Source organism: Fukomys damarensis, unplaced genomic scaffold, assembly GCF_012274545.1.
Source record: "Fukomys damarensis isolate Sample0158 unplaced genomic scaffold, DMR_v1.0_HiC HiC_scaffold_2, whole genome shotgun sequence".
Classification (NCBI taxonomy): Eukaryota; Metazoa; Chordata; class Mammalia; order Rodentia; family Bathyergidae; genus Fukomys; species Fukomys damarensis.
The window spans coordinates 38220039-38243181 of NW_022900914.1; the positions used below are offsets into that span (position 1 = coordinate 38220039).

Consider the following 23143-nt stretch of genomic DNA (forward strand, 5'->3'; position numbering starts at 1 on the left):
TCAACATGACCTCAGTAGTGTTAGATAACCTAAATGTGCTCTCCAAAATTAAAAGTAAAACAAAACAAAACATAACAAAACCAAGCCATTCTAAGAGTCTCATTTATCCTTTTTGCCCATACCCGGCACACAATAGCTTCAGAATAACAATTCAAATTATACTACTAACAATATAATCACTAAAACAGCTTAGGACAATCTTGTAATTCTTTTTGTCCTCCATGTACATCCCACTAGAAATTTACAATTAGCGTGTTTTAAAGTCATTTTAATTCCTCTACAGTTGGCTATATCACCTCCTTAATATGTAGTAAGGTTTACTTATTTCATTATACTTCTGATGTTTAAGGATTACTTATTTATTTATTTGTAATTATACAAAACATTTACATTATTCCAAAGTTAAATCTACAAAACAATTTTGCTTTTCAAGCTTCCATTTTTGTCCCCTCCACCTTGTTTTTCCTCCCACCTTCACTGGAAACCATTTTTAAACATTATTTTAAATTTATAATTAAGTTGGTCTTTGTGCTAGTTATGACCTATGTAGTGCTATAAACACTAAATTAACAAATATCCAATCATTGTTTCTATGGGAAATATAAAAGTAGGTTCTCGCGACCCTCTGGTCATATTTTCATCAATTAATCAATACATTACCTTGTTTTACGAGTGTTTCTGTTTAAGGACACACTTCATATATGCTATTGATGCTTTAACATTGAACTCACAACCAAAAGCATAATAACACATGCCTGAAAAAAACTTGTCTAAGACACGTATTTTCTTCCTGAGGCACATAACAGTGTTTTCTGAGGTTAGGGAAACCAGACAGCATTTCAGCAATGTGTTCAGGTGCCATTTTAAACAATGAAATCACCAACAGAAAGCATAAACATTTGAAAAACGTGGCATACATCATGTAAAGTACATTTGTTTACAACATGAAAATCAAAACAAGACGGCAGATAGTAGCCTTGTTTGACGTCAGCTAGGAAAGTGTATCAGCCAACTTTAAATTTTTACCACTTTGCATCACACATGTATCAGCAAATGATTGTGAAAGTTCTTCAAGAAAGATATTGGCATTACAGATAAACTTCAGCAAGTGGGTGAATTTATGTATAGGAAATACATGAATAATTAGGACCAGCTATGTATATAGACACATTCTTTCTAAACATATTCCTTTTTAAACATAGCATACTACATGTATATATTTTTTTCCATCCTGATGTTTTAGAATATGTAGTATGCTACTTTTTAAGGGGAGGTAAGGGGGCAGAGTTATGTACCATAAAGATTTCTCCATGGCAGCTAATTTCTTTTTGTAACTATAGAGGACTCTGTGGACTCTGTGGAGGGGGAAATACCTTGATTTCTCTATTAGTCCCGTTTTGATGGATATGTGGCTATTTTTTTTTCTATTAGATATACTGTTTCACATAAACAGTTTTGAACATATTTTGTGTTCTGAGACAGAGCTATGTAAATATATAAGTAGAGTTGCTAGGTTGAATGTACATATAATTTTGCTAGATATTTTACTGTGTATTTTTTCAGACCTTTTTTTTGAGACAGGGTCTCGCTACGTAGCACAGGCTGGCTTCAAACTCACTATGTAGTCTAGGTTGGCCTGGAACTCATGGAGATCCTCCTACCTCAGCCTCCCAAGGGCTGAGGTTACGGTGTGCGCCGCCACTACCATGGCTTCCTTCAAAGACTATTTCTAACATGACTCAAGAGACACAGTAGAAGTTTGGTAGAAAGGACTGAAATTCTTAAGCCGTAAGAGTTGATAAATAGTGGTGTTATTATTTAAAAGGAATTATATAATAAAACCATTTACATAAAAAAAGAGTAGAACCAACATGCTTTAAGCATTTTGAATGTTGAAACATTTCACCTTTCTGAGCGAGACTGTTCAACCAAAAGAGCAACTAAAGCTATCATCTTTTCAAGGGCAGCTGGCCTGTATTTTTCTTCTGCCAGAGAGAGGATATCTTCTTCCTCCTCTTCTTCTTCCCCTTCTTCCTCTGACAACACTTCAACTTGTGGCTAAGAGGAACAAAATTCAGTTTTAGTGTGCTATTAGTTTTACCATCTTGAGAACAACTGACTTGCCTTATGTAATCATCTAGGGCAGATGGTGCCACAATAATATTATCATGAAAAACTACCACTCAAAGGCCTAAACCCTAAAACAGTCTAAACCACTCATGGGACAATCATACCAAGCTGACAGAACCGTAAAAACAATGATTCCCAATACTGTTTACCTCAACTAGAGATAAATCCTTTAAAAGCTTGCCTTGTCATAAGCACACCCCTTGGAAGATAAATTAGAATAAAAAGTTATGAGTGGGAAAAAACAATACTCTTTGATTAATAAAAAGCTAGTCACACAGAAGAGGAGATCCTTATTTGAAACTTTCAGATAGTAGGTATTTCAAAGACATACTCATTGGGTCTCTGAAATGCAAGAGACTGAAATGATTTTATCATGTACAACACAACCAAGAGAAAAGCAGTCATAAAGGGGTAGCCCTTTAGGCTAGAATTAGATGATAATGGTGTACATTTTAAGAAGCACTGCAGCATAATGATTATGCATTTTAGCTTAGTAGCCTGACCAAGGATCAAAGCCCACTCATTTTGATCTAAAACAAGTGATTTCTGTATCTCAATTCCTCATCTGTAGAATGAAGATAAAAACAGCATTTAGGGCTATTTTTTAGGTAGCACAGCGCCTGCCTGGCAAGCATGAGGCCCTAAGTTCCAAGTCTGGTACAAAAAAAAAAACAAAAAAACAAAAAACGTATTTATCTCTTGGAGTTAAGAAAAGATTAAATAAGATAGAGGAAACAGATCATACAATCCAATGTGGTTGTCACAGATGACACAAAATTCATTTGATACTTAATAATTATTGGTTTTTTGTTGTTTTTTTGGTGCCGGAGATCGAACTCAGGACCTGGCACTTGGGAGGGAGGCAGTGGAACTACTGAGGCTAATTCCCTGGCCCTTGATACTTAATAATTATTAAGATAATCTAATTAAATTTTTGGAAGACTGTAACAAACTTAATAGTAAAGAACTTGGAAAATAAGATCACTTGCCAAGTGTGGTGGGTTATGACTGCAATTCCAGCTACTAGGGAGGTTGAGACAGGAAGACCACAAATTTAAGGCCAGCTTGGGTAACTTATCAAGACCCTGTCTCAAGATAAAATAAAGGACTGAGGATGTAACTCAGTGTTTCCCTAGCTTCAGTTCCAGTACCATAAAAACAAAACTCCACCAAAAATGTGCAACAAAATAAATATAACGTTTATAAGATTCCAAAGCAGGTTGTAGCTACTCCTAAGTTTATTTGCTTTGCCCCACAGCCTTAGAAAGTAAAATTTATTACTCAATTGCTTCTTAGTTTGTGACAGCCATTAAAATTACATTAATAATATCAATCAATCTTAGACCCTTATTAACAGTAGCTAATAAAAGGGCTAGAAGGAAGCAGAAAGGGTTCCAAAATTGTATGAGTCTGAATGATACAGATAAGACCTCTAAAATCCTGCTATAAGACAGAAGTGTACTTACATTTTCAGGTCCTTTGGTTCCCATGTAAAAATGAACCATTGTAGATATGGCTTGCAATGAAAGCAAAAACTGGCTCTAAAAAAATTAAAAATTTAAGTTAAAGACAAATTCTAAATATTAAAAATAGGTACAGAATACAATAAACAAACAAACAAGATTCAGCCTCACCTCTTCTTCACCCATTTTGGCAAATTCGTAAAGGAAGGCAAAATACTCTGTAAGATGTTTACTGTGAGGTTTTACACCATGTTCCATAATTAATAAGAGAGTTCTCACGAATCGAGTGACACATGAACGACCACCAATATCTTCTACTGAGGCATCCATATCATCTGACCTGAAAAGAAAATTAAATGTCTTAAAGAACATACTAAATCGGGGGAAAAGCTGGGTATGGGGGCTCACTTCTGTAATTTCAGCACTTCTGGAGGCTGAGGCAGCAGGATCAAAAGTTCAAACCCAGCCAGGCAACTAGGCAACTTAGTGAGACCCTGTTTCAAAATAAGAACGAGGCTGGGGATGCAGCTCATTGTCAAGGCCCTGGGTTCAACCCCATTACCCCTCCATCCCAAACTTTTAGTTTTTATTTCTGTGAAACAGGATCTTTCTGGGTAGCTTAAACTACCCATGAACTCACAGCAATTATTTTGCTTCAGCTTCCCAAGTGCTAGAATTACAGGCCAAGTGCCACCACTAGTGGCCTGGAACAAAAAATAGTTTAAAAAAATCTAAATCTTGTTCTTAATTTTGTGATAATAAAAACTAGTAATCTAAGTAGCTGTACTCCAATTATTATAAGTAACTGTACCAAGTTACAAAGCCTAAGCCATGAAGTTATTTATAGAGGACTTTGCAGATACACTTGATTTTTAAAAAGTCTTTCCTCTTGACTATTATTGTAGTTTATTTTTGAACATAATAGCCAAAATTTTCCCTGTGGATATTTAAAAATATTTTGAATGCAGATCATCAAAAAGCTAAAAATTTAAAATGTTCAAAATGTACTCCTTACCCATCTTCCATTCCTGGCTGTAAATAGAGATGAGCATGCACAGGTCGCAGCCTCTGAATCACATGGATACACAAACGCTGAAACATCTGTAAAGGAAAGGATGTAACTACTTAAGTCAACTCATACTCAGTTAAGACACTGAGAACTAAGAATTTAACACATTTAAGTCCAAAGACACACAAAGTAGGTTAGTAGGCAAAGGCTGAGGACAACAGGACTGGGTTTTCTTTATGGAGTAATGATTGTTCTTTTCTTTTCTTTTTTTTGGTATCGGGATTTGAACACAAGGCCTTGAGGTTGCCAGATGGTAGAGTATTCTGAAATTAGATAGTAGTTAGGGCTTCCCAACATTGTGAACAAATTAAAAACTATTAAATTTTATACTTTGAAAGGACTGAGTGACTTTTACACTATGAGAATTCTATTTCAATTGGAAAGTGGCAAAAAGGTTAATTCAGGTTTTATGATTATAAAGCTATTATTATGGGCTGTGCCTGGGTATCCTTTGAAAGCCTCATGCAGTCATAGGTGGGGCTTTTTCAGAGGTGGCTGGGTGTAGAATGTGTGATGCTGGGATTAAGAGTGTGTGATTACTAAATTAGTCCACTGATTGGCTTGGCACATGTCCTAAGCCAGGCAGCCTACATAAAAGGGGCAGAAAAAAGCTGCTATTGTTGCTGTGGTTTACTTGCTTGCTTTTGCTGTCTTCCGCCTGCCATGAATCGTTTCTCCTCTGTGATGTCCCTCTACAATGCCACCCCACCATGAAGCCAGCCACCTATGAACTGAAATCTCTAAAAAACTATGAGCTAAATAAACCTTTCCTTTTATCTTTGGGTGTTGGTATTTTATTTGTTCAATAAGAAAAGTAACCGATACAAAAGCAATATTGAAATTTTCATTGTGTAATTTTTCAATGATATAGTAATAAACTGGCTCATTTGACAGTTGAGATCCTGTCACAGAAATGAACTGCATCCTATTCATTTAACTTTCTAGACTATCATAGTGTTCTCTTGTAAACTATCTAAGGATCTGGAAAAGTATCAGAACAGTTCATAAAGCATCCAGATCTGAACGATAGGCAGTTATAGTTTATCTTCTTATGTAGAAAGTGCTCATCATTTTAATCCCTTGGTTGGAGTGATAGTTGATGTTAAAAGTGGTGGTGAAAACAGTATCATATAAATTTTTAAAAGCATTTTCAATGCAAGATTAAGATGTATTCACAGGCAAATATAAGTAATTAAATTGATAGCCATTTCTTTTTCAAATACAGTTTTCCTTACCTGTCTCACAATTTGATTAGGGCACTTAATTAGTATCTGCATTGGCCACCAGTCATCATCAGCCATGCGGTCTAAAAACCACTGTTAAGAAAACAGAGCGTGACTTTAACGTTCAACCACTATTTGTTAATCAAGATAAAAATCATAAAGAACTGACATCTAGTTGATGTTTAAATTAAATTCTTAATGGCTTCCCAAGTTGTTAAAGTCATATCTAAAATAACAAGGATCACCTCATTACACAGTTCCTTTTTTGTTGTTTGTTTTTGGAGACAGGGTCTTGCTTGATTTGTGTTCAGCAGAGTGCTGGCATTATAGGTGTGTACCACCATGACTGCCTCATTATACAACTCCAAGGATGTCTTTTAATTACAATATACAACTCACACAATGCTAACCTAAATTACTTTCAATAAGATAAAATACCATTTTCCTCTTAGTCCTCATAAATTATAATAGATTGTAGAATCTTTTGTTCCTATAAATAATATGACCTGACTACAATTCATTTTCCTTCTACTTAAAAACAGCCACAATCAAGAAGAGTTAAACACCCAGAAAATGGTAATTTGTCAAAGCTAGAATACAGAAATACCCTTCAGAAAAAAAAATAGCCTTTAGAGCAGATCATACAAAATGGCATATAGAAAAAAAAGTAAAGTGTTTATGGATGAATAATTATCTTTTTGCTTTAAAATACTTCAGGTGGAAAGAAAAAGGCATGGGCAAATAGGAAAAGATGAACAAGAATGAAAGAATACAATAATATCTTGGTCCATGAACAATTCTGTTTGCAAACAATTTGTTTCACAAACAAAGAAAGCAAAATTTGGTTCCAGGTGCAAACTCAGCATCAGGTAACAAATGACCACAGCCATCTTTCCCACACAAACATAAACACAGCCATTGTTTCCAAAATAAAAAAATGAATTATGTCCATAAACTAAGGTACCACTGTATTATTTACTTGTTAAAAGTAACAGGTACAGGAGATTTCATTATGACTTTCTACTTTTTTTCATGTTTCCAAAACTTCACTAAAGACTTTAAAAAGTTACACCTTTTGTCTGAAATTTCAGATGGTCACTTGTTTTATTCCATTGCTATAAGTAAAATAAAATGACTTTATAAGTATGTAAAAACTCAAAATTAATTTCCTAAGCTGCTATCTCCCACCTCTGGAAAATCTTTTTTTTTTCTCTCTGAGTTTCTTGGTACATTTTAGGTGGAAAATCTTAAGACTTGTATTCCTAGAAAGGTTTTCCACCTTGTTGGTTATTAATCAAAAAATTACATTAAACTGTGCAGTTGTGCACACCTGTAATCCCAGCTACTCAAGATGCTAAAGCAAAAGAATTGCAAATTTGAGGCCAGCTTGAATAACTTAGTGAGACCTAGCCTCAAATAAAAAAATGAAAGTGTTGAGGGTGTGGCTTAATGGTAGGTTATATCCTTAGTATCGTAAAGCACATGCACGCATGTATGTGCATACACATGATTACCATTACTGGTGAGTAGATTATGTACGGGGATACACACTCTTAATATAGGGAAAAAACTGAACATAAAACTATAGGCTATGTGTATTGTTTTCTAAGTGGGTATGGAGCAGATAGATGTATGTAAATATTTTCCAGTAACATTAAAAAATTTTCAAGGATGGGAAGATACTAGCAAAAGTACTTCAGGTGTAAGATGGATATATTCCAGATTTTTTACATGTGGCATTATCGATTACAGTTATTAATACTGAACTATTTACTTAAAAAATGAGATCTTCAGGGTCTTCATCTCTTACACATACACATTAATGGGGTGCGGAGGTATTTGGTACTGCAGATTAAACCTAGGGCCTCTGTAGTGTGCTACATCTTATTTTCAGACAGGGTTTAATGCCTGGGCTGGGCTTCAACTTGAGATCCTTCTGCCTCAGCTTCCCAAAGTGTTGGGATTATAGATGTATATGCTGCACCACACACCTTGCTTACATGAATCATTTCTCTAAGTGGTGATGTGTTGATTTTATTGTAGTAAATAAATCATTACATAGTGTACCATGAATGCATGTCAATTTTTATTTTTCAACAATACCTACACAAAGCTGGAAAAATGTAAAAGAAAAATTAGTAGTTAAGAAATATCTGTGCTAAGTGATAAGAGTGCCTGCTTAGCATGTGTGAGTGCAAAGTGTTCAATATCTAGCACCAAAAGTTAAAGAAAAAAAATCTAGAAGAGCCTTTTAAATTGTGTTTTTTTTTGTTTTTGTTTTTTTGAGACAGGGTCTCACTATGTAGCCCAGGTTGGTCTTGAACTCACAGCAATCCTGCCTCAGCTTCCCGAGTGCTGGGATTACAGGTATGCGCCACCACGCCCAGCTTTTTAAATTGTGTTTTTTCCTAGCCAGGCCTGGTGGTGCACACCTGTAATCCCAGCACTCCAGAGGCTGAGGCAGGAGGATCGCTGTGAGTTCGAGACCAGCCTGGGCTACATAGTGAGTTCCAGGTCAGTCTCAACTACATAGTGAGACCCTGTCTCAAAACACCCCCCCAAAAAAGTGTTTTTTTCCTGCTATAACATAAGCGGGGAGGGAAAGATTTTTAAAAATAACAGTTGTAATTATTTAATTGGCATAAAAGATATGATACATAAATTATAACTTCTAGCTATCAAAAACTCAAGAACAGGACCAGAAATTTAGCTCAGTGGCTCCACCGCCTGCCTTTGCAAGGTCCTGAGTTCAATCCCTGGTACCAAAACAAAACAAAAAAAACTTAAGAACAACTTACACTGGGCTCCCTATGATTGAGAACAAAATAAAACAATTCCGATATAGTACCTCAGTTAACAAAACAAAGAAAACTGTAAGCTATGCATTGTTTGTCCAATTATTCACCTCACCTCGCAAGCTGCTTGACTATTATTAAACTGTTTGGTCAGTAGTTCAATCCACTGAAGCATTGTGGGCTAGAAAATAAAAATAAGTCTGTCAAGGACCGGGGACTTTTGAGCCAAAAGTAACAAAACCTAGAAGATGGCTAGTAACATAAATGACACAAAAATTCACAAAATGAAAAACATACCTTTTCCTTTGAATGAATAAATGTCTCTAGGACAAAGGAAGTGCTTAACTGTAAGAAAAGATAAGATTAAGCAAAAATGATATAATTATTTTAAAGTAATAAATCTGATAAACTTATCTAATGTTTACATATTACCTTTGCTGTCATCAGGGATACAGCTTTAGGATCTGGTAATGTACTTGGAATGCAACTACACAACTGCCACATAAACCTAGAATTTAAAAAGAAGAACTTGAAAGTTCACAAAGACGAGATTAGAAAGCACTAAGAAAAAAAAATCTACAAAATTTACATAACTTACCCAAAGTATGTGTGTTCAAAAATATTTTTGTCTTGAAGAAACTGCATATTATCATGCCAAATCCACTGAAGAAAAATTAGATATCAGAAAGTTTACTTCATTTACATTTTAACCAATAACTAGACAAAAAACCAAAACAAAACAAAACTCTAAAATAACTGTAAAAGAAACCTATGCACTTAAAATTTATGGTGACTATTTTTCCAGGTAAAAGAAATAAAAGGTTATTAAAACTACCCTAATCATTACTAACCTGGTTACCTCAAGTGGTATATCTGCCTCGCCAAGCGCAAGGTCTGGAATTTAATCCCTGGTATCACCAAAAACAAAAAACAAACAAATAATGTGTGCATGTGTGCATGCGTGTGTGCATGTGTGTGCGTGTGTGTGTATAAAGCTTGTGAAATCCTGTCTGTAGAGCAAATGTTGTTATAAATGAAGGAAACATAAGTTATGCTGCATTTGGTAAGTTATGGGATAAAAATTTAGGTTTAAACTTGGGAAAAACAAATCTTTAGCTCAGTTGGGTAGACCTAAATGACCCAATTTCTTTGTATACTCTAAAAATCATAAGAAATGGTTATTTCTAACATTAGACTACTAGGATCACTCTGCTATTTTGTGTTCCTCTCTCAGAATACCCTAAACATGCTTGTCTTTGTCAGACAGTTCCATAAAAATAATAATGGTAATCAATATTATTTTTATGTTGGGTATCTAATTCAAGACTTTAGTCATGCTAAGCACATGCTCTATGACTGAGCTACACCCTCAGGACCATAAACTTATTTTTTATCTAGAACAAGTTTATGCTGTTTTGTTTTACAGTGATGGTGAATCGAACTCAGGACCTTCTGCTTAAGCACTGTGCCACTGAGGTAAATAACTGGCCCCTTAGAACAGATTTATGTTCTGATTAATGGTATTATAGGCTTTTTTTTTGTTATTACTACATTTCCATATGCATTTTAAAATCTGAGATAATAGGTTCGTCTTTTTTGTTTTTTGAGACAAGGCCTTGCCATATAGTTCAGGTTGGCCTTGATCTCACTCAATGTGTAACCCAGGATGGCCTCAAATTCACAGCAATCCTCCTGCCTCAGCCTCCCAATTAATGGGACTACAGGTGTGTGCCCAGCTTCGGTAGGTCCCTTTTAAACTAAATCTATCTTTAATTCACCATTATAGATTTTCTGCTATCTCCATTTGCCTCACCAATGCACTAGATTGGTCCAGAATCATGTATCAAGGCACCTGCTCTACAGTAACATTTGGGAAATCACTGAATGACCGGCTTCAGTTCTTGAGCATTTCCAGGCCCTAGCTTTCTATATTTTTTGGTGGAGTTTATAATACTGACACAAAACATAGTAAATTATATAATCAATAAAGTATATTTCCACCTCCTATAATATGAAAAAAAGCTTTATAAATGAGATGTTATATAAAACACATATAAATTAATTTTCAATGGATTGAATGCTGAAGTGTTATAAAACTTAAAAGAAAAATATTTGTAAACCTATCATGCAATCCAATAAAAAGAACATTATTAACCATTTGAATTACTTGTGAGCCCACCCTGATTTCAGGAATCCTTTCAAACTAGATTCCCTTTTCTTCTAATCTATTCACCTATGTCAGATCACAAATGACCATTTATAAATATTCCTCTTCTTCCCCAGTACTGAGGGTTGAACACAGGGTCTTCATGGTAAGCTATCTTACCAGTCCTTTTATTTTTTATTTTGATACATAGTCTTCTTAAGTTGCCAAGTTGCCCAGGCTGGGTTTGAACTTGGCGCTCTTCTGCCTGAGCCTCCCAGAGTGCTGGGATCACAGACGTAGGCCATTTTGCCCAGCTATCTGTAAATATTGTTAAATTCTATATGGGATTACAGATCTCAATGTTGTATAGCCTGCTGTTATATAAATGGCATTTTTTGTATAAACACAAAATTTTAAACTGTTGCTAAAAATAAAATTAGCTTATACCTCCAGTAACTCCGATGAAACATCAAATTTATATTCTTTGCCATTTTCTTCTTCTGGTTCCATACGTTTGTAAAACAGCATATATGCACTGTGTGTCTTTAAGAGGCAAGGAAAAAGTGTATTTTTATTTGTACAAAATATAACTAATATTAGACAATGTGGAAGAAAGAAAAAATTACTTTATATGAAAGAAATAATTACCTTTTCAAAGGAGAAATCCATAAATTTATCTGTAACAGAATCATAGGTCTTCGTCTGTTTAAAAGAAAACCATACAAAAATTTTCTGTTTAAAAAGTTGATTTACTCAGCAATATTTATATATGAATTACTTCATAAACAAGTAATACTTCAATATAACTTTGCAAATAGTTTTCTTCTTCTTCTTTTTTTTTTTTAACCAGGGTTCGAACTTACAACCTTGCATGTGAGAAGCAGGTGCAGTGGCCATGAGCTAAATCTCTGGCCGTGCAAATAGTTTCAAACAGCATTGTATTTATAAAAATCCTATGTATTTCACAAATTTGGCCACTTTATCCTATCATTATCGGTACTTTTTCTTACATAAGAGAATACTACAGTACAGAATGGAGAAAGGGATATGGTGAGGGAAAATAGTTGATCTGGACCTAATTTTTACAATATAATAAGTAGAAATAAAAATACTAAATTGATGCCAGGTGGAGGGGTGGCCCATGCCTGTAATCCCAGCACTTAGGAGGCTGAGTCATGAAGATTTCCAAGGGTTTGAGGCCAGCCTGGGATTCAGTGTGTTCAAGGTCAACCTGAATTACAGAGCAAGACCCTGTCTCAAAAAACCCCACAAAAATCACATCAAATTGAAACTCTATATTCTCCGTATCATCATCTCCTCCTCTTATTTCTTCCTTTTTTTTTGAGAGAGGGACTCAGTAAGTTACTGAGTTGCCTCAGCAGGGCTTGAATTTGTAATCTTCCTGCCTCAGCCTCCTAGAGTGCACGATTATAGGAATGGGCTACCACACCTAGATCTCAGGAATATAAAAATTAGAAAAGTAGGTAACTAAAAAACTTTACAGACATAAAGCTGTAACTTAAGATCTGAAAATAGTACCCATATGTATCTTCATCAGTCCTTGAAAAGTGTTTTGTTTTTGGAACCATAGAGCTATAAGTAACTTTTTGTAAATAAAATGGATTTGTCGGCATATATAGATATATAAATAAAATGTTAGCTGGGCCTGGCATATATGCCTGTAATCCCAGTACTTGAGAGGCTGAGGCAGAAGGATAGATGTGAATTAGAGGACAGCCTGGACTACAGAGTGAGTTTCAAGATCATCCTGAACTGCACAGTGAGATCCTGTCTCAAATGAACAAACCAAACAAACCAACCAACCAATCAACCAACTACTGATGGTTAACAAGGAAAGAAGTATCAGAAGAAGCTATTAGCCAAAGACATTATAAGAGCAATGACATAAACGAAAAATGGTGATGAAAAAGAGAGGTTAGCTGGGTGTGGTGGAGCACACCTGTAATCCCAGCACTGGGAAGCTAAAGCAGGAGGATCACCGTGAGTTTGAGGCCAGCTTGGGCTACATAGTGAGTTCAAAGTCAGCCTGAATTACATAGTGAGACCCTATTTCAAAACAAAACAAAACAAGAAAGAAAAGGAAAGAGAAAGATAATAAAACCATAGGAAACAATCAGTAAAGAGACAGTAAAATCAGAAAAAAGTAAAATTGTAGAAAGGAGATATAAAGGCAACTGCACATACAGAATACAAAGAGTTTAGGAGTGAGAACTTGTAAGGGCTACCTCTTAATTATTAGGAAGATAAAGGTTCTATAGGTAATTCCAGAAAGCTATGTTGTGACATAAAAGATGAAGAAAAGTTTAAAATGGGAAACAAGCAATATATGAATGATAAAATAATAAAAGGCTGATGTTTTTGAAAACATTTTTTCCAAATACTTTATGAATAATATGTACAATAAGAAAATTAAATAAATTTACAATTTAAAAAACTACCCTGTAAGTGCCTTACAATTACTTTGTTCTTTTTCTTTTTTTTTTTTTTTTTTAATTAAAGAAAATGTCCTAGGGACAACATGTAGCGATGCATTCTGTTTGGTGATAGAATATGTAAGTATTCTACGTATGTACTTCCCTTTTCTACTCAAGACTACTTTTCCATTCAGAATGGTAGACAAGCACACCAAGAAGGAATAAGGAAGACCTTTATTAAAATATAGAATGTTGGTATGCAGAAAAGTTTTAAGTACACCAAACCAAAAAACCCAGTTAAGATTGGAAAAAAAAAAACAACTTTATGTCAGCTTATTTATAAAATAAAAATCACTCACAGTTGATTTGTCAGCATCAATGTTTTTTGGGTATATACTCTGCAATGTTGGGGATGGTATCCTGGGCCTTGTACATGCGAGGCAAGCACTACCACTGAGCCACACACACACCCAATCCAATAAATTTTTAAAGAAACTGGTAGTGTACAATGATAAACTGACTATGGAGCAGTGAAATGTCTTTTTTTATTGTCCCATTGTAAATTATTTAATCAAAGATGTTCGCTTTTTATTCTGTAACTAGTATCAACCAAGTTGCTGCTGTTTTATAAGAAACTGAAGTTATAATTCTTTCAAGCCAACATCCTTGTGTAAGATTTCTGAGATTACATAAAGGTAAGTGGTCTAATCCTACAAAATTAAACAACACATTCATTATAATTCTGATGGTATTATTCAATTTCTTCACCATCACTTGACTATTTATTTATTTTTTGACCATAACAAGCCTTTATTATGGGGAGAATCTGCTGGGCTGTCTCTGAACAAAGGACAGAGAGCAACATAGCTGAGACAGGGAGTGCTTCTCATAGGACTGGGGTGGGGCTCATAGGAGCTGGGATGACTATTTATTTGTAAGTTGTACCTTCTTTTATCAGACTGGCAGAAGGCAAAAATAATTTTAAAATATCTCCTAGTGTCTACTGTATACTAAAATTCAATACATAATAAATGAAATTTAGTTTTAATAATTATAAGAAATTTAAGTGGCTCTGCATTGGATTTTATATGTGGAGTATTAAACCATTTATAATTTCTGAATACTTACCGTCATCTCTCCACCAAAACATTCAGAGGCCAGTTGAGCAGAGTCAAAAGGTTTCACTTCAGCATCATTAAAAAGATACCTAAAACAGAGTATAGGGCTGATGAAGTACGTATGCGTTATCTTTGTATTGTGCCCACTATGTGAAAATATTCATATACTGTATGTTGCAAATATTGATCAACTGTTACTTCATAAGGTAAATTCTAATCTGCCCTTGAACTCTGATCTATTAAAAACCATAAACAACCTTAAAATCTGACAGATTTAGGGTGGGGATGTAGCTCAGTGGTAGAACACTGGACTAGCATGTAGAAGGTCCTGTGTCTGATCCCCAGCACCACACCCACCACCCACCCACCCACCCACAAATTGGAGAGACATATTTATAACATGAACATAAACAAGGAACAGGCCGGGGATTTAGCTCAGTAGTGCTACTACCTGCCTTGCAAGTTGCAAGGTTCAGAGTTCAATCCCAAGTAAAAACAAAAACAAAAAAACCATAAGGAACAGAAAGCTTGCTAAACTATAATATATAAAGCTACTAGATGAGAAAGAGTATGAGGTATGAGAATTTTCAAAGTTATAGATGGCATTTCAAAATTTACAATATTCAAAATATACTCATTGAAATATATTCAAATGGATAAGTAAAAGACATGAACACGATGGCTGAAGGAGAATAGCTGAATGAAATTATTCTGCTCATTGAAAATCAATTAACAACTGTATATTCTCTTCAAAGTAATATCTTCAACAATTAAGAGTGCCTACTACACATGTAGTTCCTATCATGAGACCCTTCCTGACAACATCTGCAGTGCACAACCATCAGAGATCAACAATAATTTCCAACTGTTTACTTGATAAAAGATGCTAAGAAGAAAATGTGTATAGGAAGGAAAAAGCAAGATGAAAAGTGTAACACACAGGTAACTTCCAAGTAGCATACACATGGATTCTGTAGCTACCCAATGGAAGGCATTCAGAAAACATCTACTGAATGAATGAATGGATAAGGTATGATTTGAGAAGTGCAGTTTTGTCTATGAATCTCCTAAAGTTGTATGCAAAATCTGTGTGTTCACCTTTCTGAGGAAAAGTATTCATCAAATTCTCAAGAGTTCAAATATCTGTGGGCTGGGGATTTAGCTCAGTGGTTCTACTGCCTGTCTCGCAAGTTCAAGATCCTGAGTTTGATTCCCAGTACCAAAAAAAAAAAAAAAAAAGTTCAAATATCTGTAAGTTTAAGTGGAGTACTACTCTGCCATTCATAGAAGGATAAGCTTGACTCATTTGCAGGAAAACGGATGCACTTAGAGACCATTACGCTAAGTGAAACAACTCAGACATACAAGCTTAAATGTTGCATGGCTTCTCTTACATGAAAAATTCAGTATCTATATATGTACACATACTTTATATATAAAGTACAAATGTAGTAAAGTATATATATATAAAACAAAAGACAATATTGTAATCCAGTGTAAACAATTATCTAAAAGTGTACCTTTACTTGTACAATTGCCTTACATGTTTTATATATTCTTTGGCCTAACAGTCTGGTTTTTCAATTTGTATATGATAACTAACTTTATAAGATCTTGAAAATAAATGAATCAGATGCTGGAAAAATAATAAAGGGGTGGAAGGGGAAACAAGAATTAAAAGGTTAAGTACATATACTAATTTCCTACAGTGAATGTGATCATTATGTATAGCGCAAACATGTACTAATAAAAGTTTAAAAAGCAATCAGTAAAAAAGTAAAAAATAGTGATTTATATTTTGAAAGTCACATTCTTCAAAAAATTCTTTTAATTTTACAGGAAGTTTTTAGAAAACTAAAACTGAAAACACATTTAAAGAGAAATTGTAATAAACTTATACTTTAAATATAAGGAAAAGTTTTTCTAAGTCCAAAGAAAATAGTGTTTAAAACTCACCATTTATTATTTTTATAAGCATGTGGATTGACTATATCTCTAATGAAGCTATAATAGTGTCCACCATCTGCTGTTCCCGTGTGAACAGTCACTCCTATCAAGTCGTACTCATAGCTCTCAGTATCTTTTGAATGATCGACTTCCTTAAAACCTGAAATTATTTATATAACATAATGTCAGTAATTCTGAAAACTGCATAACAGCGATATTTTAGGATCACTTTTTATAACATTTTATGTAAAGAAACAGACACACTTTATCAATTCAATGGTTACAAAACAACTATTTGCTAGTCATTCACCATCCACAGCCTACTATGTCAAGAAATCTATTACACAGTAACTGTAAACCACTGTGTTAGTATGTAATTATAGGCAACCTTTATATAAATATAAATTATTTTCTTTTAACCTTATTAGCCTTTGAAATAGTGGCAAATGCTTCATTAAGGGTGTTTTCTTTTCCTTTGAATCCAGGCCTTTTCTCTGAGCTGTATCACTAGCTTCCCCCCACCATGCCCAGATCTAAATTGCTAGGCTGCCCAGGCTGGGCTTGAATTAGAGATTCTCCTGCTTTAGCCTCCCAGAGAGATGGAATTATAGGCGTGCACCACTACAATTGCCTCAATTTTTATTTGGAGTATGCAAAAACAATACCTGAGGAGGCATCAGCCTATTTTTGTCTTTTAGTCATGTTAAGGAAAACAGGCACTGTACTGGCAGCATGCCTCCAAATTCACATTATGTAATAGAAGGCACTATAAGGGGGCATGGTGGTACACATCTGTAATCCTAACACCTGGGAGAGACTGAGGCAGGAGGATCACACCATGAGTTCAAGGTGAGTGTAGGCTATATAGTGAGTTCAAGGCCAGACTGAACTACTATTGTCTCAATTAAAAAAAAAAGTACTATAATACACTAGGTCTTTGTGTGTATAAAGAAACAAAAGATACATCTCCCAGGACTAGAGATTTAAAATCTAAAGGTAAAAACATTAAGGAAAAATTTTTAGAATGGTCTGAGCATGATACATGATATATGATCTATATTCCTTCCACCAAACAGAAAGGAAAAGGTGGAACCAGAAACATTTGGTTAAATTAGGTATTAACACCCGAGAAGCATGGATGTGCCTATGCATGTAGGTAGGCCTAACAAAATTCTTTTATCTTGGCATAAATTTCTGTTCCACTGGTACATGTAAAATCATGACAAATATAATGAAGCACAACTGGTAAGTCTTATAACTTTTAAATGGTTTGCTAAGAGGTCTAAAAAACTAGGATGCATATAAGCAATCCTTACTTCTCAACTTTACCTGTCATGGCTTGTATACAGATGTTTTCCCAAAGCCTCATGTGACCATAGGTGGGGCTTTTTGGAGGTGGCTGGATCTAGGGTGTGTAATACTGGGATTAAGGATGTGACGCTGGGTGTAGATGGCATCACACAAAAGGTGGAAGGCCTGGACGGGATAAAAGGGAGCAGCAGGCTTGCTTCTGTTGCTCTCAGCCTTCTGTCTGCCATGCCATGGACTGTTTCTCCTCTGCAAAGCTCTCTGCCATGCTACTCTGCTTTGGAGCCAGGATAACTATGGACTTACTCTATTTTTATAGTAATAGGAAATAGTAATGTTCCTATTACTATAAAAATAGCATAAGTTACAGCTAATAGCTGTTCAGTTAATATCTACTCAGAAATTTTTTAAGTCTTTTATTCACTCAATCATGAAGTCTTATTAACTCTACTGTTTTCATATAAACTCATATTAACTCTACTTGTTCTCATATAAACTCATATTAACTCTACTTGTTCTCATATAAACCACTATCTTCATTACAACAATGTCCTCAACTTTCATCATCTTCTGATTCATTTCAGAGTCACCTTTCCCAAACATTCATCCATTCAGCTTCCTGCTGAAAAATCTTCTGATAGTGAAATAATGAATAAAGATCAAAATTACTAACATGGCTTAAAAACAAAAAAATGTTCTGGCCATAACCTCTGTTCGTCTCAGTAGTAACACTCACTCCCCACACTCCCACCACCCAAGAGTTTATTCCTTCTTTGTCAAGCTCTTACTGAACTTATCTTTGCTTAAATGTTAACTTCTAATAAGACTTAACTCCTCTAGACCCAAGATATATTCACTGTCCTACTTGGTAACAAGCTAGTTTCAATTTTTTGCTTAAGACCTACACATCCAGGTCTAAGCTCCATAAGGGCAGCAATCACGTTTGTATTGTTTGTCATTGCATCTTCACTGTCTAGAGGAATGACTACAACATTTTCTTACTAAACAATAGATATTTAATGGTTAATTGAACTAATATGCCACATTATCTACTTATTTATTTATTGGTTTTTTTGAGACAGAGTCTCATCATGTAGTTCAGGCTAGTCTCAAACTTCCAATGATCCTACTGCCTTAGCCTCCCAAGTGCTGGGATTACAGGCACGCATCACCTCACACCCAACTCCCATTGTCCAAAAACAGTTTTGTTTCTAAATTTCAATTTAATTGCTATTAACTGTGTAGTTGAGGACAACCTCGTGCTTTCCTTGTTATAAGGTCACATAATAGACAATGACAGGTGTGATAGCACACCCTGTAATTCCAACACTCTGAGGGATTAAGGCAGGCAGATAATAAACTGACCCCAGCCAGGGTAACTTAGAGATTTACCAAGACCCTGTCTCAAGTAACAAAATATGGCTGGTGGTGGCTGGGGACACAGCTTGGTGGGAAGGCCCTGGGTTCAATTCCCAGTACTGTCTCCACCCACCCTACTCCCTAATGAAAACAGAAAAGAGAAAAATGAAAAATTACCTTCTTTCCTGTCACTCTTTCCCATAAGAAAATCTTCTGTATACGGTGTCATATCCAAACGTAATGGGAAGGAAAAGTGAGTATTCACTTTCTCTTTCATCATTGTGACCATATTAAATGTATACCTCATAGTATTAAAACTCAGAATGCGAGGCAATTTCTTGAAACATGCCCTGAAAGGTAAAAACATTTACAGTTATCTATTTCAATAATCATCTTAAGAGTAAATAAATAACACTGTTCTAAGTCACATTCTTACTAAAACTATTTATAGGGCTAGAAATATGGCTCAGTGGTAGAGCACTTGCCTACCATGAAAGAATCTGTGAGCCTGATGCCTAGCACCACAGATAAATTAAGCATAGTGTATACCATTTAAAACAGTCAGATGTGATGGCATACACATCTGTAATCCTAGCATACATAGGCTGAGGAAAGAGGATTGTTGCTAAGTTTGAGGCCAGCCTATACTACATAGTGAGACCCTGTCTCAAGAAATTAAAACAAACAAAATCTACATGTATGATCTTCTTACATGAGTTTCTCCATTCTGAAAAGGCTATCTTATATCTAAATAAGCAAAATAAAAATTATAGTAGACTGTAGCTGATCATAATGAAGACAGGCATAGGGTTCAATGAAAGCATAAAATGGACTGCTATCATTCATTCCCCAGAGCCCAATAGGTCTTTGCTTCAGAATTTTCTTTTCCTCTTCATTTATTTATTTACTTATTTTTTTCTCATACTAGGGATTAAAACAAGGGCCTTCACATTAAGCTATCTCCCCAAGCTTTTTTTATTTTTTAACACAGACTCACCAAGTTGCTAAGTGGCTTGAACTTGGGATCCTCCTCCCTCAATCTCCCAGAGCACTAGGATTATAGGTATAAGCTACCACATCTAATTTTTTTTCTCTTTTAATAGCAGGAATCAAAAATTTTCTTTTTGTGAACTTGAAATGCAAAGTCTGGGTGAAAAACTTACAAATATGATCCTAAACAAGTTATTTAACCTCTTTGAGATTAATTCCTAATTTTAAAAATGAAGATTAAATTGGGCATGCTGGTATACATCTATAATCCCAGAACTCAAGGAGGTTGAGGCAGGACTGCAAATATGAGACCAGCCTGGCAATTTAAGAGACTCAGTGATCTTAATGAGACTATCTCAAAGTAAAAAATGTAGGGGGTTTGACTGGGAATGTAGCTCAGTGTGAAAAGTCTCAGTTCAATCCAAGGAGAGTCTTCATGGGGAGAGGAAGGGAGAGGGAAACTGATTCAAATGCCTACTCCATTTTATCTCTGATACACTATCTGGCAAATAGCATTAGTAAGTGTCATCTATTTATTAGTTACTAAGGCAAAAGCAGCAGTGGCAACAAACCACCGAGTCACCTAGATTTTTCAGTGTGACTGACAGACATACTGTTAGGGCTTTTTTTTTGGAGACAGGGTCATGATAATGTAGTTCAGGCTGGTCACAGACTTACTATGTAGCCCAGACTGGCCTCAAATTTGTGGTGATCCTCCTGACTCACGCTCTCAAGTGCTGAGATTATAGGCATGTGCCATCACAACTGGCTTAGTTCAGGTTTAAATACACAAAAAATTGTAGTTTAAACAAAATACATAATATATGCCTGAATTTAAAAAAATATTTGTAGTGCATGAGGATAAAAGGGGTTGGTTTAAGGATTATAGATGCCGTTTATCAGTTGAGCACCTATCTAGCATGTATGTGGCCCAGGGTTCAAGTCCCCAATGCAAAAAAACAAAACAGAACAATTTAATCTACGAGTAGTGGTGCACACCTGTAATCCCAACACTCAGGAGGCTGAGGCAGGAGGATCACCATGAGTTTGAGGCCAGCCTTAGCTATGTAGTGAGTTCGAGGCCAGCCTGAACTACACAGTTAAGACCCCGCTTTAAAAAAAAAAAAAAAAGATGATTTAAAACAGGTCAACGAAAATTCAGGGAAACTAGAAATAAGGTATTACAAGTAAAGGGAATACAAAGTTCAACAAGTTGAAATGTCGGATTACTTGGCAGATTGGCAGATAACAGGGTTAAAGAAATATAACAGTCAAAGTGGGCATTGCGGCACATGCCTATAATCCCAGCACTGAGGAGACGGAGGCAGGAGGATCACCTTGAGTTTGAGGCCAGCCTGGGCTACGAAGTGAGTTCAAGGCCATCCTGAACTACACGGTGAGATCCTAACTCAATAGCAAAAAAACCAAAAAGCAAAAACCAAAACAACAACAAAACAAAAAAACTCAGTCAAATGTAAAATTAGAATATGAACTGCATCCTGATGTTCTAGAAAGACCAAGTGGAATGTGGCACATTCCCATATACAATTTGGTGAGTGCTGACATATCTATATAATCATATAACTTGTTTATTTTTGGTAACTGGAATTGAACTCAGGGCCTCGTGTTTGCCAGGCAGGCACTGGGCCAGATACTGCACTGAGCTATATCCCTGGCCCAACCACATGATATTTTTAAAAATTAATTTTATTGGTACATTTTAAGTATACAATAGAAGGACATTCATCACTGGAAATTTGTACCTTTATGTTATCTATCTTGGTTATTTTTTTCCCCATTCTCCTCCCTTCCCTTCAACCCTTCCATCCTCCCTATTTACAAAGGCTTTGGTTTCCGCTTTTCCATTTTCTCATATTAATTTCACTTCCTCCTTTCCCTTCCCTGTCCTCTTTGTCCCCTTTTCTTCTACATTATCTACTATACTTATTTACACGTTCAGCTTCTCACACCAGACAAACTATTCAGCATTTACACGTGTGTGCTATTTATTTCACTTAAGAGTACTGCCTCAATGTGCATCCATTTAGCTATAGGTGTCTAATTTCTCACTTTTTTTGTTTGTTTTGTTCTGTTTTTTGCGGGGATCGAACTCAGGCCCTTGTACTTGCAAGGCAGGCAGTGGAATCACTGAGCCAAACCCCCTGCTCTCTCACTGTTTTTGATACTGGGGATCAAACTTGGGACCTTGCACTTGCGAGGCAGATGGCAGAAGCACTGAGCTCAATTCCTGGCCCTAATTTCTCACTCTTTATAGCTGAGTAGTTCTCCATTTTATCATTTTTTAAACCCCACAGTTTCTTTATCCAGTCTCCAGTTAATGGGCACTTGGTCTGTTTCAAAGTTGTAGCTATTACAAACTGTACAGCTATGAACATGGGTGCACATATATTGTTGTGGTATGATTCTTTTAATTTTTGGGGACGACACCCAGCAGGGAAAAGCTGGTGTTTGCCTTGTGTCTGCTAGGCAGGAACTGTACTGCTAAGCTACAACCCTTGACCAACCATATGATTTTTAAGTATACATGACTGTATGCTGCTTTTGTTTTGTTTTGGTTTTGGTACCAGGGATTGAACTCAGGACCTTATGCTTTTGAGGCAGGTGCGGTACCACTGAGCTATATCTCCAGCCCACATGATTGTGTGTTTATAAGCCTCTTTCCTTGACATGACTCTAAGTTTCTATTTCATTCCATATATCTGCATCTCTTGGTATATAATAAAATTTTCAAAAAATGAAAAAAATAAACAAAAAATTCAAAAAGAGTCCCTAAGGAAGCTGGGCATGGTGGCATATATGCCTGTAAACCCAGCATTTGGGAGGCTGAGGCAAGGAGGAGTACCATGAGTTTGAGGTCAGCTTGAACTACATTAGTGAGACCTTGTCTTAAAAACAAAAAATCCTAAAAATATAAAAAGAGTCCCCAAAGGACTTATAGGAAGTAAAGTCATACACTGTGACAGAAAATTTAAAAATGAGAAAAAGCTGGATGTGGTGGCACAAGTCTGTAATCCCAGACTAAGGAAGGTGAGGTAGGAGGATTGCCACTAGTTCAAGGCCAGCCTGGGTTTCAATAGTGAGTTCAAGGTTAGACTGAAAGTGACACCTTGTCGGGAGGGGAGGCGGATGGGAACTAAAA

At 35.7% G+C, this 23143-nt stretch overlaps 1 protein-coding gene across 1 annotated transcript in view; it reads right to left on the bottom strand.

Moving 5' to 3' along the window:
* Usp34 (ubiquitin specific peptidase 34) overlaps positions 1–23143 on the bottom strand; it is a 206073-nt gene that overhangs the window by 33420 nt on the left and 149510 nt on the right. The window contains 14 exon segments of the mRNA XM_019205320.2: positions 1907–2058; positions 3597–3671; positions 3765–3933; positions 4609–4694; positions 5898–5978; positions 8796–8861; positions 8978–9025; positions 9113–9188; positions 9279–9343; positions 11274–11369; positions 11475–11528; positions 14390–14468; positions 16336–16486; positions 19171–19343. Coding sequence (XP_019060865.1) covers positions 1907–2058; positions 3597–3671; positions 3765–3933; positions 4609–4694; positions 5898–5978; positions 8796–8861; positions 8978–9025; positions 9113–9188; positions 9279–9343; positions 11274–11369; positions 11475–11528; positions 14390–14468; positions 16336–16486; positions 19171–19343 — 1371 coding nt within the window.